The 17,064-nt window shown below is 40.5% G+C and overlaps 1 protein-coding gene across 1 annotated transcript; it reads right to left on the reverse strand.

The window, feature by feature from the left end:
* Positions 1-239: 239 nt before the first annotated feature.
* rsrc2 (arginine/serine-rich coiled-coil 2) lies at positions 240-8,923 on the reverse strand. Its single transcript, XM_051110524.1, is given in 10 exon segments — positions 240-820; positions 1,221-1,304; positions 1,952-2,214; positions 2,307-2,386; positions 4,047-4,163; positions 4,257-4,409; positions 4,513-4,688; positions 6,249-6,289; positions 8,240-8,363; positions 8,794-8,923. Coding segments are annotated over 10 exon segments (1,233 nt in total). The 5' UTR covers positions 8,800-8,923; the 3' UTR covers positions 240-631.
* Positions 8,924-17,064: the final 8,141 nt, after the last annotated feature.

The following is a 17,064-nucleotide window of genomic DNA, read 5'->3' on the forward strand; positions in this document are numbered from 1 at the left end:
AATCGTAAGAGTACAGTATACAAGCCAGTACGAGGACAGGCAACGACTAAAAGTTGAGGTTCCAGTTGTTCCAATCTTTTAACTTCAGAGATCAAAAAATACATGATCAAATGATGAAATGTATTTTGTATGTTCAATTATTTCACTGTTCTAAATGTGAAACAGTGTTGCTTGTTTTGTGTCGTTTCCCATCTGTAACTGATGAAATGTCTGCCACGTTAATTTGCATCCTTAACATATTTACGTAGTAACCATTTTATTAAAAGCATAAAGCATTCACAGTATATCATACCCGCCTGGATGGAACCCCACGGTCACTGATATATCAGGAATCGCTCGCTTTGGACAGTTTCAATACAAACACAGTGAAATATACAATCACACTTCCCTCCCAAAACCCAAACGAAAGCTTTACAATATTAAACACAATTTTCAGAGACCAAGCAACGATACATGTTTGAGCAATCAACTGTATTTACAAGTGAATTTCCAAAATGAATAAAATGACCGGTCTGATGAGTCATACATGCAAGCTAATGCAGCAGCATCCTCTACAAGCACGTACAAATCAGCTTTACAGCGCCCACGTCGGCTAGAATTTACAGAAATGAGAAGCACAAACACAGAATGTTCAGACGGCATCCATGCCCCTTGAGGAAAACGAGGAGGAGAAGCCCAGGCCCATTCCCCTCTGCGTGTGCGTCTGTGAACGGGCCATCTCATACTGGACGTCCAGATTGCGGAACATCTCTTCCTGCTGCTGCAAGGTTTTCAGACCTTCTTCATTAGCAGCTCCTGATGAACATCCTTCTTCTTCACCCTACAATCAACACAACTGGGTTATCATCATCATTACATAAAAACTTTGCTCATGGAATAGATAAGACATGAAAAACAAACAAAAACAAAACTAGAAATGTCACCAGTTAACTAACTGAATTATGTTTAAGTCGAAGCACTGAAATTACTGGAAATAAAAACTAAAACTGAAATAAAAGCTAATTATAAAAACTAATAATGACAAAAGTACTAAATAACTAAACACTCAAGGTGAATATAAATTGTAACAATTTAAAAAAAAAAAATAATAATAATAATAAAGGATCACAACAATCAAACACAACATTTCTATAATAAAATGAACATTTGTCCAGTTCACACATTAAGAGCATTTTGAATAAAAAGTAGAAAGACCATATTTAACATAGGAGAACACTTACTTTGATGCCCATAAGTTTACGAAATTTCACATTTTGGTCTTTATTGCCAAAATTCAGCTTCTCCCAAAGCTCAGCTGTTTGTGACTTGTCCTACAACATAAACATTTATTAATATTGAACATCTTAAGACATACATAAAAAGATTTTAAGGATGTCAAAAGTAGTGTTACTAGAATGAGAGGCAGCTAGTATTTTTTGGTGTTGGAGAATCTTATGATTTTTAGTCAAAGGTTATAAAAACAGTTCAGTCTATTAAAAAGCTTGGGCTGAAGATGATTAGAGCCATTTCGGTATAATAGTAATAACAACAATAATAATAAAAATAATAATGAAACTGCATAAATTGTCTGAGATGGATTCGCATGATCTTAACCAAAACTGGCTGAGAATTTTTTTTTTTTTTAATAAAATTTCAAAATTTCAGGCAGCAATATGATGTCACAGGGTGCTTTCAACTGAGAAAGAGCCCAAAAATGGAAGGAAAAATATTTTCCTTGTATCATGTTTTGAATAAACACAAATGCACAGTGGGGTTTAAGTTGGAAAATTCAAAATTGCTTTGGTTAATGTTCAGACTGCCCTCTATCTGTCTACCAAATTTCATAACTTGTTCTATTGTCTGCCATAGACTCGAGAGCAGAGAAAGAGCAGGGGGAAAAACAGAAAAATATATTTAATATTACATGAAGTGTATAAAAAAAAACTGAATAACTTTAATAAAAGCGATTTGCTTGTCCTCACCCCTTCTTTTTCCCCTGCCACAACATTTTCCTCTTCTTCTCCTGCTCTGCAAACTTCATGGGGTTCACCGCTGAGGGATTGTAGTAGCTTGGCACAGCAATGCCCGTCTCTGCCAGTGTTTTGGCCTGAAGCGCTGCCATCTGAGCGGCCATCGCGATCTGAGGAGTGACCTGCGTGCCGGAGGCGAGCAGCGCTGCCACGTTCAGGCCTGGACTGGGTGCTGCGCTGGCCGTATCGCACAACAGTGGAGATGCTGATGTTGGGAAACGAGCCATATATTAGATATCAGACGGATGCAGCGCTGAAGTCAGATATGAAAGCAGATGATCTGCGGCAGATACTCGCCTGCTGCTCTCTCTTGTTGTTGCCGTTTTTCCAACAACTCTTTTTCTTTCTGTTCTTGAAGCTTCTTCGCTCTCTCCAGCCTAAGAGTGTGAGGAGAATAGATTTAATGAACATGAAGATTAAAAGATGATTCAAACCACAGTAATCTAGTCAGATAACTTGGGGTGGTTTTCACAGAGGTGGTTTTTCTGCAGTGCAAATCAGAGCTTGATTATGGCTACAGGATATATAAAAATAACACTGAAACAAGGGGTGTGTGATATTTATCATCACCTATAATATCATAATTGCTCTTTTAACAATAACTGAGCTGACATTATCCACTCGCTATGTCACTCACTTTGCAAAAAAACATAATGTAACGTGCCCCTGGGCCCATTTCACTTTAGCCGGCTGTGGGGCGGGTCTTTGGGAGTAATTCTGAACACCTGCCAACAACTATAAATTGGTTCTTTGGTTTTTCATGGCCGTTCTGTTTCCCTTCTTGTTTTGTTGTTCTTTTGGGTTAAATATTTACTTTTGAATTTGCGTCTGGCAGGCCTGTGTATTATGTTGAAAGTTGACTTTATTATTCTGTGTCATGTTAATTGTTCTTTATTCGTGCTTTCTCAATTTTGTTATGTTTTGTAAAGTTTACTTTTCGTTAATAAATATTTCTTTCAACTGCTTTTGTTCTCATTGCCTCCCTTATTTGTCACGGTTAAGAGCCGGTCGTGACAATAAACACGTCTTGAAAGTACAAAGCCTGTATGCGTGATGAAGCCCATCCGAATGTAGTTAGAATGCCACTAGAATTCAAGTTATGAAAGCAGAAATATCCCGTATGGGTTTGTTTTTTTTAGATTTATATAGTTAAAAACATCATCCAAGCAACAGTGTAATTTTTCCTAAATATTAGCATGCGAGCATGATCGCAAATGTGATATTGACTTTAAACAACAGTTCAACATACAAGAATTCACTACTGAGTGAGTTACTTTTTGACACAATTGTTTTTTTCGTTTCACCAATGGAAACGGTTTCAAATTAAGCCTGAGCAGAACATTTGTGCACCACAGGACGACACACAGTGGCGTTTTGTTCCTGAAAGAATCTGTTTTTGAACAAATCGTTTAAATCAATGATTCAATGACCAATTCGTAAGGACAATCCCTTTCTTCATTTCTAAATGAATCGCCCTTTTTGAATGAATCGCTTGAATGAATCATTCAACAATTCACTCATTAACTCATCAGCCTTGCTGCCACCTACTGGTGGTTTTAGTGTCATATTAATTTATCCATGACAGGCCTAAACCAGTCAAAGTACCAGCACAAAACCACCAAGCACTAAAAAACAAATATATTAAGTTATCCATTTTTATCAGTCTCCCTCAGCCCTAATTGAAACAGTGATATGGTTTAGTGCAACTGTCAAATCGTGCAGGCTGTGATGCGTCTATATTGTTCAAACTTTAATATCACTCTTATTAAACTCTAAATAGATGCTTCCTGCAGAAATACTTAATTACTGCATTACAATTTAACCAAATCGATAACTCCATCTACTCTGTATTATTAGTCATAACTACAATGTTCTGACATTTAGTCGGCTAAAAGTGAACTAAAACTAAATGGCATTTTAGTTCAAGGACTATGGCTAAAACCAAAATGCTTTCAAACTGAACTCAGCTCTGTTATATACTGTGTATAAAGCATAAATCACGTATTTAGTACTTGTGCGAAACAGACGGCGCTCTACCTTCTGGCCAGTGCCTCCTGAGCATCCATGGCCGTGTTTCTGCCTCTGAAGGTCACAGGACTCACCGACCGACTGCGGCTTTTCCTCCGTGCTTTCTCTGACCTCTTCTTCTTCTCCCTAGACAGAATTAAGCCATCTTACCGTTTTAGTACAAATCAGCATTTCCACTCAGTCTCATGCAAAATCCTGAACACAAAACCTCAGCCCAACCTGCTCTTGCTGCGGCTCCTGCTGCGATGTCTGTGTTTGCCTCTGGAGTTTGATCGAGACCTGGCCCGCCTCTTCTTGTCACGACTCCTCGACCTCCTTTCGCCGCTGCGCGATCGAGATCTCTTTTTGTCCCAGTTTCGATTATGATGTCGTCTACAATAAAACATTAAGTTGCATATTTAAGCACACTTAACACCTCACCATACTCACTTGTCGCATGAATTCAGCCGGCGTTAAATGAAAGAAAAATGAATACTTTTCTCTCGAGCGTGATCTCGATAGGCTTCTCGGTCTGGAGGACTTCTTGTCTTTTCGGCGATGCCGCTCCTCCGCGTCTTCAGACAGCCGGTCGCGACCTTTATCTGACATCTCCAGCTGCTCCTCTGATCCGCTCTGACATTTCAGAGCTTTCTCAGAGTCCTTCTTCCGTGCCTGTTTTAAGAAGAATTGGTCTCTTTCAGGAAAATAGTGCAATAAAGAGAGTTAGTAAGTTGGTTTGAAAACAAACTTGCCAAAATAATTTTGACAAGAAAAACAGTTTATAAACTACAAAAACCCTACACCAACTTCCACCAGCATCCGAGTGCAGCGTCTACAGCTACATTTACCACAAAAGAGTGCACTTAACCAGAACATTTAAATAAGAAATATTAAAAATGACCATACATATTTGACCATTCAAAAACAGAACACCCATGTCAAACAACGGAGTCAAATCAAGATTAGATAAGAGTAAAACTGTTGGAAATTCATAAAGTTGGTTTCATGATGACTTTAAAGGGCATTTTACATGATACAAAGAAAGTTTTTCTTGCGATCTTGCCACCTCTTGTGTGTACGGGCACATTTCCATACGTATGATAAGCAATTTAAACCACAGAATCGCAAGTGGTTTCAGTGGTATGAAACAATGACACCCGCTTCTGCCAGTGAGTGAAAATATCCTACGTCTGATTACTGTTTCAATCTTGCATTCTGCGTTGCAAGACTAATAAAATCAACAAAATAAAATGAGAAGTACTAATTAAGCTTTATGTGTAACGCACTTTATTATTTCTCCATAAAATGTTTGGATATTCTTTTGAGAAATGGTAATTCTGCCATACAAATGCAAAACACAGTAACAACACCAACTTAAAATGGCTTTAAAATGTGATTTTAGAGGCGGTTTTGGAAAAGTTCATGCAGCTTTTGCACTTAATGCAGTACAAAAGTGCGATCACTGTGTTTAGGCTTGTAGGGCAGAACAGGTTAACAAAATACGAAATTACATCATGTGAATAAAGTAATCTCGATGCGGTCGCGCACAACAAAGTGGCATGATTCATGCGAACGAGCCCATTCTAGCAGCTGTCCTGCTCTCCCACTAAAAATTAACGGGAAACTCACGGTCACTGTGTTCAGCGTAAAATGCCCTTATGACCATACGCATATCTGAACAATGTGTGCAACTTAACCGTTTTAAAACTTATGTCAATACTGTGCAAATGTGCATGCATTCACATTAGGAAGGGCCACTCATTTTTTTAACAACAATTCTGCAAAAAAAGGCAGTAACTGGAGTTGTGAGACAAAAAGATATCGTTTAATAGGCAAGTAAGTTTAAATGACTGATAGTTACCTGTCCAGGTAGTAGGCATATAATTTTGCTATCTGTCAGCAGCGTCTTCAGTTCAGAGAGTCTCTTCGTGCATTAGCACGCTGAGTATAATTTATTATAGAAATGTTATCATGTGATCTAAAATACAGGACGTTAAAAAAGCTCCCAAACAGACATTTCTCTCCATCTGTAATCAATATTAATAAAACTTACGATTACATGCACTTGTGATTACATCTCAGTGCTTTTCTTCTCAGTCTGGCATTTCATTCCTTCTGTCTAAGCTGCATACTTACCCAGGACTAAAACTAGAAATGCCAGCTGTAAAACTACTGATGATGTGACCAGTTTAATTTAGGTCTACATGACATCAATGGACTAAAATTAGTTACCTCTTTGCTTCTGCTGTGGCTTCGTCTGTGCCTCTTCTCTCCTGAAACACAAAAACATACAAACAATAAAATTAATTATTGTTGGATGGACACTGACGGATTCAATTTACATGTAGTCCCCATTATTTTACATATATAAAGACTGATGTCCACATCAAAAGAAATTTACAAAAGTGATTTTATGTCCATAGAATGTAAGTTTAATGCAAGTGTCTACTTTTACGGTTTCAAATACGTTTTTGGATAAAATGTCAAAATTTGGTTGAAATAATGTTACAATGTCATTCAGTGTAACACAATATTTATGTAAAAATTCAAACAACATGCTTATTCTGACCTGTACATGTTAAAATGTATAAAAGAATAATAAGCATATTAAATTTAATTGTGTTTTAAATGAGTAAAAAATTCTTAACGGCACTTGAGCAAAACCTAGGATATGGCAATTTTTTAAAATGTAGAATTACAACTAATTAGTGTTTGGGGTGAAAGTAATTCGTCTTTTAATATGTCATAAATTGATTTTTGTTGTAAATATGCCCAACAAGATTAGGCTCGTGAGGGGAGGAGTGAAATGAGCGCAGTCAAGACGGACAGTTCTGACCTCTCGAAGTAGAACAGACACCTACGAGATCAAAGGTGGATATCGCGTTATCACACTCACCTGCTGTGTTGCTGATAAACATGATATAATTTCACTTCTGTTGTTTTTATATGAAAATAAATATGATGAACAAGACACTCAAAGTGCTTGCTATTTAATACCATATGAAAGGCGTATTTATCATCCTTTTTTACTTTAATACAAACGTGTATTTTAGATTTTTACAAAAATATGACAAAACTCACATATCTCACACAGAGATCACACTGGCATAGTGTTTGGGAATATTCATGCATAATTTAAACACATAATCACATGATATTAAATTAAAAAAAGAAAACATTTTAGAAAAGAACGGCAACATCACGATTGTCTGAACCAATGAGCTTTAAGCTGTGTCGTCATCCAGGCGTTTTCCACTGTGCTTTTGGTCAGCGCGGTCGGTGGAGAGCTACCGCGCCCAACTGCTCAATCCGACACAGCCGCCTCGCCGTCGCCAGAGTTTTTTGGCACACGTCAGCATGACATCAGAGCGAGGCGGACGTAACTCGGACACATTTCTAACCGCATGCATCTCGCTGTGATCACCGGTGATCGATTCTGCGCAGAATTTGCTCATCTCAAACGAGCCTATTATCACACTGAATAACAATTTAGTGGGTGTCTTTGGTAAATTAGGGAAAAACGTATATTTATTAAATTAAAACTTTTACCTTTCTTAGAAAAAACAACAAAAATGTAAAGCATTATTACACTTATTGTTTTTATGCTTAAATGCTTTTTTGTCTTTGACCTATATATATATATATATAGCTTAAGGCTTTAATAGCTTTAATTTTTTTTTTTTCTGATTATATGGCTAAAAAAAAAAGTTCTTCCTCAGTATTTTTGTCTTGTTTTTTTTTTCTTTTTCCAGTACAAATGTCTAAAAATTCTTTAATCAAAATACTCAAAATGAAACTAGATAAGAAGCCTTGGTTTCTAAGGAGCTGATCAGAATGAAGTGAGCGCATGATTAAAATCTTTTAAATGTAATAACACACACATCTAGTTTTTACTTTATTATTGTGGTGTATGAGCATAGTTTTGTTTTCTTTTTTTTTTTCTGGTATATCCTGTAGGTATTGTTACAGTTACACCATCGTTCTAAAATCGTTCTAATAATTTAGTTTTATTCAAGGTTCAACACTTCTTTTTACTTTTGCATATGTCAAGTAAATGTATCTTGATGTCAGGGCAGGTCAAAACTTCTCCCTCTCAGACGGTTAAGGATGTTTGGGCATTTGCGTCGGAAAACAACAACGCTGAGGAAGACGTTCTTTTGCGATCTTTTTCTGATGAGAATGACTGCGACATGTCAGGACTGGGGATTCGGGTCTAGCGTTACCTGACTTGCGCTTTCGCTCCGCGGATCGTGATCTGGATCGGGAGCAGTGCTTCGAGCTCCGCTGACGATCTTCATCCGTGTGCGATTTTCCCGACACAGACTCGTGGAATTTGGCGTCATTTGCCTGATTGGAGACAAAGCACCAAGTCAAAATAATTCTAATGTAAAGCATACAAAAATAATAAGCCGCTCACTGATTGTGAACATCCCTATGTCTTAGTATAACTGAAGTGTACTGCTGCATCAGGTTAGCCGCGGGTTCAGTTAGCCTGCTAATCGCCTTCTGTTTATGCGCTTGATATTACTGGACAGCGAATTCTCACAGAACCAAATAATTCGTCATATGAACTAGACTCTCGGTTTGAACAGAACAGGTTCGCATTTCAGTTCCCAGCGTTGTTTTGAGCCCTGAGGTTCTTTTCAATCAGGCTTAGAACAGGCGATCCGCCATTTTTCCGAGTACAGAATGAAGCCAATGAATTACTGTTTCATAAATGATATACTTTTGTCGAATATAATCTCGCCCAAAACAACAATCAAACAAATATACTTGCCGCCATGTTAACGTATAAATAAAGGAGTTCGCTGTATCCCTGTAGTTAGTGGCGGAACGCGAACGGCTCCTTCTCTCATCGGTTTCTCCTGCGGCGGAACAATACCCGGATGTTTCTCTCTCCTTCTCCTGACACTCGGAGAGAGCTGCGAAAGCACAGCGCCCTCTTGCGGCCGGACTCTCTCTCACTCAGGAGTTTTTGTTTTTTTTAATGGTAAAAATGTATAAGATTTATTTATTTATTTTATTTATTTATTTATTTATTTATTTATTTTTGCTTTATTATTCCAATGCCATGAGAACATGAGGTATTACATACGCATCTCAAATTACAATAGCTGCCAGAGAAAAGGAAGAGGGAAAAAAAGAGAGAGGAAAATGACATAAAATTCAGTGCTTTCAGAGCATTATATGTTTTCAGTGTTTTTTTGTGTTTTTTGATTGTTCAAAAAGATTTACATACAATGCAAAGTCATTAATAAAATGGGAAACATTTGGTCTACATTGAGCCCACGTTTTCTTATGTATATGGTATTTTCCTAACATAACAAGCAATTGTATAATGTGTTGTTCCTTACAATTCAAATTTTCATTTTCTGTATAAAACAGCACATCAAATATACACATTTCTATCATACATTCCATCTTTCTATTAATATAGAATTCCACATCCTTCCAAAATAATCTTGAGTGAATACAACGAAAAAATAGATGCAAAATAACTTCTTTTTCTTGACCACAAATATCACAGGTATATGAAATATTAAGCTTAAATCTTTATCCTTAGCAGGATAAATCCTATGAAGTATTTTGTAAGAAGCTTCCTTTATTTTGTTTTATTTTGATACAAAATTTATTTGGCAACTTCCATGCTTTAACCTCAGAGATATTACCAAATAAAGAAGACCAGAAAAACCTTACTGCAGGTAAAGACACAGAACAAAGAGCATTCCTTATAATCTTACTGCTACACCGTTGTTTTAAAACATCAACATTTTCAATGAAAATGTTTCCGCAAGGATTAACCATGCGGATTCCTTCTGAAACACAGTTTTTTAAAAAGCATAATCACTCTTTGGAATTGCATTAAGAACAATAGCAAATTCTCTTGGTTTAACTGGTAATTATAATTTTTGAAGAAATTCAGAATATGACAACAAATATCTATGAGAATTAACTAACTGTATTACTAAAAGAATACACTTTAATCCAGCAAACTCTACAAAACAGAGCAATTGAAAACAACACCTTACCCATTTAATGGAAGGCCCTGGACGTGGTGGGTTGTGTTTTAAACACATGGAACAATTGTTCTCTGTGTCAAACACTAATGGAAAACAAAACTGACATTTTATACTTTATGACAATCCAAACAGACATGTAAAAAAAAAATAAATAAAAAAAAAAGAGAGAAAATAAATAAATAAACATACCTGAAGTTTGAAGCATTTCCAGTGCCAAAGCTGTACGTTCCTGTGCCATCTCTTTTGGAGTAGTCCCAAATTCCATGTTAGGCAATTTAGGAAATGCTTTCATGACTGCCTTTGTCATCTAAATAAACAACAGCAAGCAAACAAATAAGACAGAAAGAAAATATGTGATGTACACAAGATAAACACTGTACAGTAAAATGTACAGTATATTGCCTACTGTAAAATAGCTCTCCTCCAAATATGGAGATAGCACATGCACACAAATAAAAATAATAATAATAATAATAATAATGATAATAAAAAAACTGTCAGAATTCAAGAATGTACGTACACATCTATGTTACTGTACCATAATGACTATCACACCACAGTTATATCCATCTGGCTGAACCGGGTGTTTCATAACAGCTCCTTCGAACTCAACATCTGCCCGCTCTCACAGCGGTGGTGGATAGTCCTCATCTGAAAGTATTCACTGTGTGACCATGAAATGTCATAATGAAATATAATTCTAATTTATATATGTGCAAAAATACTACAAATTAGACATAATTACATAGATGATTAGATTGAATAAAGTAAATTGCATAAGTACCAGAACTTTTGGGCAGCAGCTTCTGATTCTGCCCGCTCTGCCCCGATAAAGGGGTCATCGGATGCTAAGTTCACTTTTACATGTTGTTTGAACATTAATGTGTGTTGGCAGTGTATGTACAAATCTACCCTATAACGACAAAAATCCATGCAGTGGCTTTTTATTTAATCTGTAAAAATAATATCCCCTTTTTCAAATCGAGCCGTTCTCAGATGCCTGTCATTGTGGCGTCACACCCACAGAGGACACTCCCACCATAGTTGATTGACATGAGCTCTTACCTCAGACCAGCTGTCACAGTCCAGTAACTTTCCTTGTTTTGATGCCGGAGCAGGAATGTAAGTTAGACAAGAATATCTCCGATTGAGCGATTGAGGTGTTGTGTTGCTGGATGTAATAATGAACATAGTGGTCGTCATTTACTCCTGACTGTTACGTTTGCTGGTGCTGGATGGAAGACAGGATACAACGTACAAAACAAATCTTATTTTAATTTCTTTCAAGAGGAACAGGCAGGAACACAGAGCGATATCCACACACACTGAAACTCAAATCAACAATAAAGACCGACAGGGAACTCATGACAAAGACAGATATATAAAGGCTAACTAATAATGACAGACAGGTGAACCAGATAACGCTAACAGGGACTAAACCAAAGTAGACAGATCGACGGGGGGAGACAATGGGAGAAACTAAGAATACAAACAGACAGAACTGTAACATTATGCCCCCCTCCAAATAGGCGCGTACTCGCGCCGTAGAAAACAAAAAACAAAACAGACAAGAGGGGCGAAAAAACAGCAGAAAAACAGAGTCCATGTGAGAGGAGGCTTCGGCGGAGGACGGAACCCCGGGAGGGGGACAAAAAACAGAGTGATAAGGGCAAAAAACAAAGTCCAAGGCGGTGACGATGGTGGGAGGAGCCAGGGAGGAAACAGGAGGGACCCGGAGCAGGAGGAACCTAGCAGGACCCAGAACGCAGCCATGATGACCCACGGTGGAGCCGATGGAGGGAGGAGCCATGGTGGAAGAAGGGCTGACGACTCCATGGGGCTGACCGACAGAGGCAGAGCAGCTGGTGAAGGAGCCCGAGGCGGAGATGAAGAGCTGAAGATCCAGGGCGACACCGAGGATCCGGAGGGCCAAGGTGGAGCCCTAGGCTCTGGCGACCAAGGCGTAGGCGGAGATCCGGAGGTCCGCGGCGGAGCCGGAGCGACAGAGGATGGAGGCTGTGCCGGAGGGAGGGAGGAGTCCTTAGGAGCCGGTGGGACGGAGTGACGAGGCGCAGCCGGAGGAACAGAGTCCTGAGGTGACGGAGGGACGACGACCGACCAGGGCGGAGCTGAAGAGACGAGGGAGCCCGGTGGAGCTGGTGGACCGATGGGCGACAATGGAGACGAGGGCGCTGAGAGCCGTGGTGGAGCCGCAGGGTCGGAGGGCCGAGGCGGAGTTCTGGACTCTGAGGCTGGAGGCGGAGATGAGGGATCCTCCAGCCCTGACGCCGATGGAAGCTGGCAGACCCGCGGCGAGCCCACTGCACAGGTGGAAGACTGAGGGTGAGCAGAGGGGCTGTCAGGGGACAGCGGTGAGCAGACAGACGTTGACGTAGGCAGAAGAGGGAGGGTGGGTGGGGATTCCATACAGGCCGGCATAACGTGACAGGTAGATACTTCTGTAAAGAAGTCTATTAAATCCCCAGAGTCATTTTCTAGAACTTCCGTAGAAAAGTCCCCAGAGTTATCTTCCAGCTCATCCCCAGCAGTGGTGCAGTGGGCAGGGCTCTCCATAGCCCTCACTTGCTCCATGTTGCACTTCCCCGTCACGGTAGCTGTAGCCGGCTCTCGCACCTGATCGGACGTGTAAGGCTCAGGCTCTGTGGCGATCTTTAGCTCTGTCGCTCGTGGCTCTGGCTCGTCATCCGCGGTGGGCTCGGGCTCAAACTCCGCATGTCGGGGTGCTGGTTGGCTGGGCTCTGGGTCTAGAGTGGGGATGACGTCCTCCTTGATGATGTCGATGGTCCACGACGATCCACAGGACGCCAGCACCCACTCGATGTACTCTGGCAGGCTCTCTTGAGGACCCTCCCCAGATAGCAGCGCCTTGGTGGTGGTGTTAAGTCCAGCGTAGTAGAACTTGCATAGGCTGCTATCCGGAAAGTGGGAGTGTTCTGCCAGGAAGATGTAATCACGGGTGTGGTCCTCGAGAGAGCATTCCCCCTGCTTCAGGAGGATGAGGAGAACGGTAGGATCCATAATAATAATCAAAAAACAAAAACACTGAGGGAAAAACGGAAAAATAAACGCAGGGGAAGATGCCGGGAAAAAACTGTTTGGGTCGGTCTTTCTGTTACGTTTGCTGGTGCTGGATGGAAGACAGGATACAACGTACGAAACAAATCTTATTTTAATTACTTTCAAGAGGAACAGGCAGGAACACAGAGCGATATCCACACACACTGAAACTCAAATCAACAATAAAGACCGACAGGGAACTCATGACAAAGACAGATATATAAAGGCTAACTAATAATGACAGACAGGTGAACCAGATAACGCTAACAGGGACTAAACCAAAGTAGACAGATCGACGGGGGGAGACAATGGGAGAAACTAAGAATACAAACAGACAGAACTGTAACACCGACATCTGAGCCGCTGAAGATGCAGTGGATTACGTTTGTTTGTGAATGGAATGCGCCTCCCGATCTACATATATCCGTCTATGTTCACGCAAATCATTCATGATCCAGCTTCACTTACAGCAGAAGTGAGTATAAGGTTTTTTTTTTTTATAAATCTTTGCGATCGCCTTTCCTAATAACGTGCTTGTTAACAAGTTTAGCGGCTAAACACGGCTAAATGCGGCTTAATGCAGCTAAATGTGGCTAAGGTAAACATGCTCGTCACTTCACAGAGAGAAGAGAGGGGCGGGGCGAGCGGAGCTCATTTGCATTTAAAGCAGCCTCGACCAGAATTAGATGATTTTTGACAAGGTAAAAAGGGTGTTGTTTTACACTACCATTGAGAATTTTATTAACCAAAGTATATTATATACTTTTCATTAAGACCCTAAAGAATCATATCAACGACAAACTTTGCTTCCTGACTATTGTTCTGTCCTTAAAAAGGGCCACTTCAGCTGTGAAGGGGTTCATGATATAGATGGTTTTCTCCAAATGCAGTTGATTGACAGCGTGATGTAAGAAGCACTCAATTACCTAACGTCAATCAGATAGTACATCAAAGATCATGACATTACATTCTTTTAGATTAAAACATTTGAACAGTGACAGAGAGCTCAAGCTGAGCTGCAAGGCCAAGCCCCTAGTGCTCAAAACCCTCCTTAAAAGGTGGCAAGTTCTCATGTAACAGTCTGTTTATCTTTCCCATGTACCAGGTTAGGTGCACAAGTAAAGTAGTGATATCTATTTGAAAAGAGTATATTGTGTTTCAAGACAAATCAGGATATTTGTGATATTTGCATGAAAGTTTGATTACCCAGTCTACAAATGGATAAGCACATGTTTACAAATACATAATTACTTACTTATAAGATTGGCATATGAGCACAACACAGTGGGTATTAAGGTGTTTAGATGATAATAAGTCACAAGTGACTGTAACTGTTTAACAGTGCATTTGTGCATTTGTAAGTATACTTTCATGATCATGCTACTGATGTTTGCCCATCATACCTCACCTGTGAGCCAGTTAGGAGGCCTAAGTGATAGGAGGTCAGTGTGTCTGATGAATAAGTCTTTTCTAAATTGCGAAGGGACCACAGAAACAACCGCTTGTGTGTCATTTTTTTTTCCCCACAATGCAATTAGCTGAGGGGAAGAAAATGATACATTACAGTAGATATGAAACAATTCCTGCTGTTACTGCAATGAAAATACTTCATTTTGATAAAAATCACCTGGGATGCTGCATCATTGAGTTTTTGAGTGGTACTACCCTTTGTGTCCTCCTGCTGATGCTCTGTGAAGTCTGATGTGGCCCAACCAAAAATTAATAAATTGAATATTGAATTAATATAATGTACATATTGAATGCAAACCATTCTATTTTCAAATACAGAATAAAATCATAAGAAATGAGATGATTGTATGCATTTACCTTTTTTGACATATATATTTTTTTATATATACACATGTACCTATGTTTGGATGACTATATCTTGGTCATCAGCTATTTGTGGCTGTTGCTCTGAAATGTTCTGTTTTCTGTTAAAAAAAAAAAAAGGTACAGTTTCAATTTGTTTCTTTTGCGTTACTTTTTAAATCTGGGCAGGGCTTGCTTGTTTGTTTTTAATATAAAAAGCTCTATTTTTGGCAAATGTAAAAGCCTTTTCACACCAAAAGCCTCAGGTTTTTGAGAAAAGTAAATTCACATCTGTACATTAGACCACAGAAGAAAAAAAAAAAGTCAGCTCTTCAGCAATTAAAAAAAAAAAAAAGGAAAACAAATGTTAGATTATATTGAGTAATTTTTGCTTATTAGTATGGTTAAACTGGATCAAAGGTCGGCACCAAAGACTTTTGTATTAACATATTTAATTATTTGTAATGAGGACTCATCAGAAGCGTGTAAGATCCAAGTGCGAGCTTTTATTATACAGATCGTAGTCAGACAGGCAGGGTCAGTATCCAGACAAACAGAGTGACGAAGGCAACACAATAACGTAATCCACAAAACAGGCAGAGTCCAAAAACCAGGGAGAGCAGTCCGAAAAGTAACAAATAAACAAGGAAAGGAACGATAGCAAAAACTAGACAGGACTATGGAAAAACAAAAGCAAAACTATGATAATAAAACAAAACCGTGGCAATGACAAAAACAGGGCAATGAAAACAGAGATAAACGCTTGGTAGAGTCCGCAAGAGCAAAACAATACTTCACAGCTTCCTGTTTGAAAATTGCCTCCTTTTATTGCCACCAAACAGGAAGTTACCAATGAAGCAGCAGAGGGAGCAGCAACAGTCAGTCAGTGGGTGAGGGCTTCCTCTGCTGGCGTGGCGTTACAGAATCTCCCCCCCCCCAGGAGCGACCCCTAGCGCTCAAACAACAATCCAGGAGGGTGAGGGAACGGAGGCAAAACAGGGGGTGGGACGGGGGGCCAGGTCCGTGCAGAGGAGGTGAGCCTGGATCGTGGAGCAGGGACAGACAGTGAAGCACTGGGGAACATGGGCCATGGAACTGTGGCAGACAGTGGAACCTCGGAGGGCCTGGGCCGTGGAGCAATGGCCAAGTAGGAAGCCATGGTGGGGCAGGCAGAGCGGGCATAACAGGGAGCCATTGCAGGGCAGGCAGAGCAGGTAGAGCAGACAGGAGCAGAGATATCCACAGTGGAACCAGTAACATCCATAGCAGAGCGCTGTGTTCACGGATGATTTCCTTGGCTGTGACATGACAGGCAGAGAGTTCGTGATTGGCCTTCTTGACCGTGACGTGGCGGGCAGAGTTTTCATGATAGGCCTTCTTGACCGTGACATGACAGGGAGAGAGTTCATGGGAGGACGCCGCCCCCATTGGAGGATCCACAGCATAAGCTGACACCTCTGGAGGCATAGGCGTCAATTCTAGGGCAGACGTGGCAGTGAGTTCATAAATAGACGCCACCTCCTTAGGAGGATCTACAGCTTGAGCTGACACCTCAGGAGGTATGGGCGCGAACTCGTGGACAAACAAGGCCTCAGGAGCAGACTTATGGTCACAACCCAGCTGTAACTTGACTTGACTCAGGAACAACAGCTGTAACGTGACTTGGCTTGACTCATGGAGAACAGCAGCTGTATTTTGACTTGGCACAGAAAGTGTAGCCCTGACTTGACTTGACACTGGAGGATCAGGCATCACTTGATTTGTTTTGGGTGCAGCAGACATGGCGAGATGAGATTTGGGTGAGATCATTTTGATTTGATGAGGCTCAGGCGTGGCAGCCATCTTGTGGACTGGCTCTGGGATGGCGGCCATCTTGTGGACTGGCTCTGGGATGGCGGCCATCTTGTGGACTGGCTCTGGGATGGCGGCCATCTTGTGGACTGGCTCTGGGATGGCGGCCATCTTGTGGACTGGCTCTGGGATGGCGGCCATCTTGTGGACTGGCTCTGGGATGGCGGCCATCTTGTGGACAGGCTCTGGGATGGCGGCCATCTTGTGAGCTGGTTGTAGGAAGGCGGCCATGAGAGGTGCAGACTCTGGACGGGCAGGCTTGGCGTGAGCGAACTGTGACTTGGTAG

The sequence above is a fragment of the Labeo rohita genome, chromosome 5, assembly GCF_022985175.1.
Source record: "Labeo rohita strain BAU-BD-2019 chromosome 5, IGBB_LRoh.1.0, whole genome shotgun sequence".
NCBI lineage: Eukaryota > Metazoa > Chordata > Actinopteri > Cypriniformes > Cyprinidae > Labeo > Labeo rohita.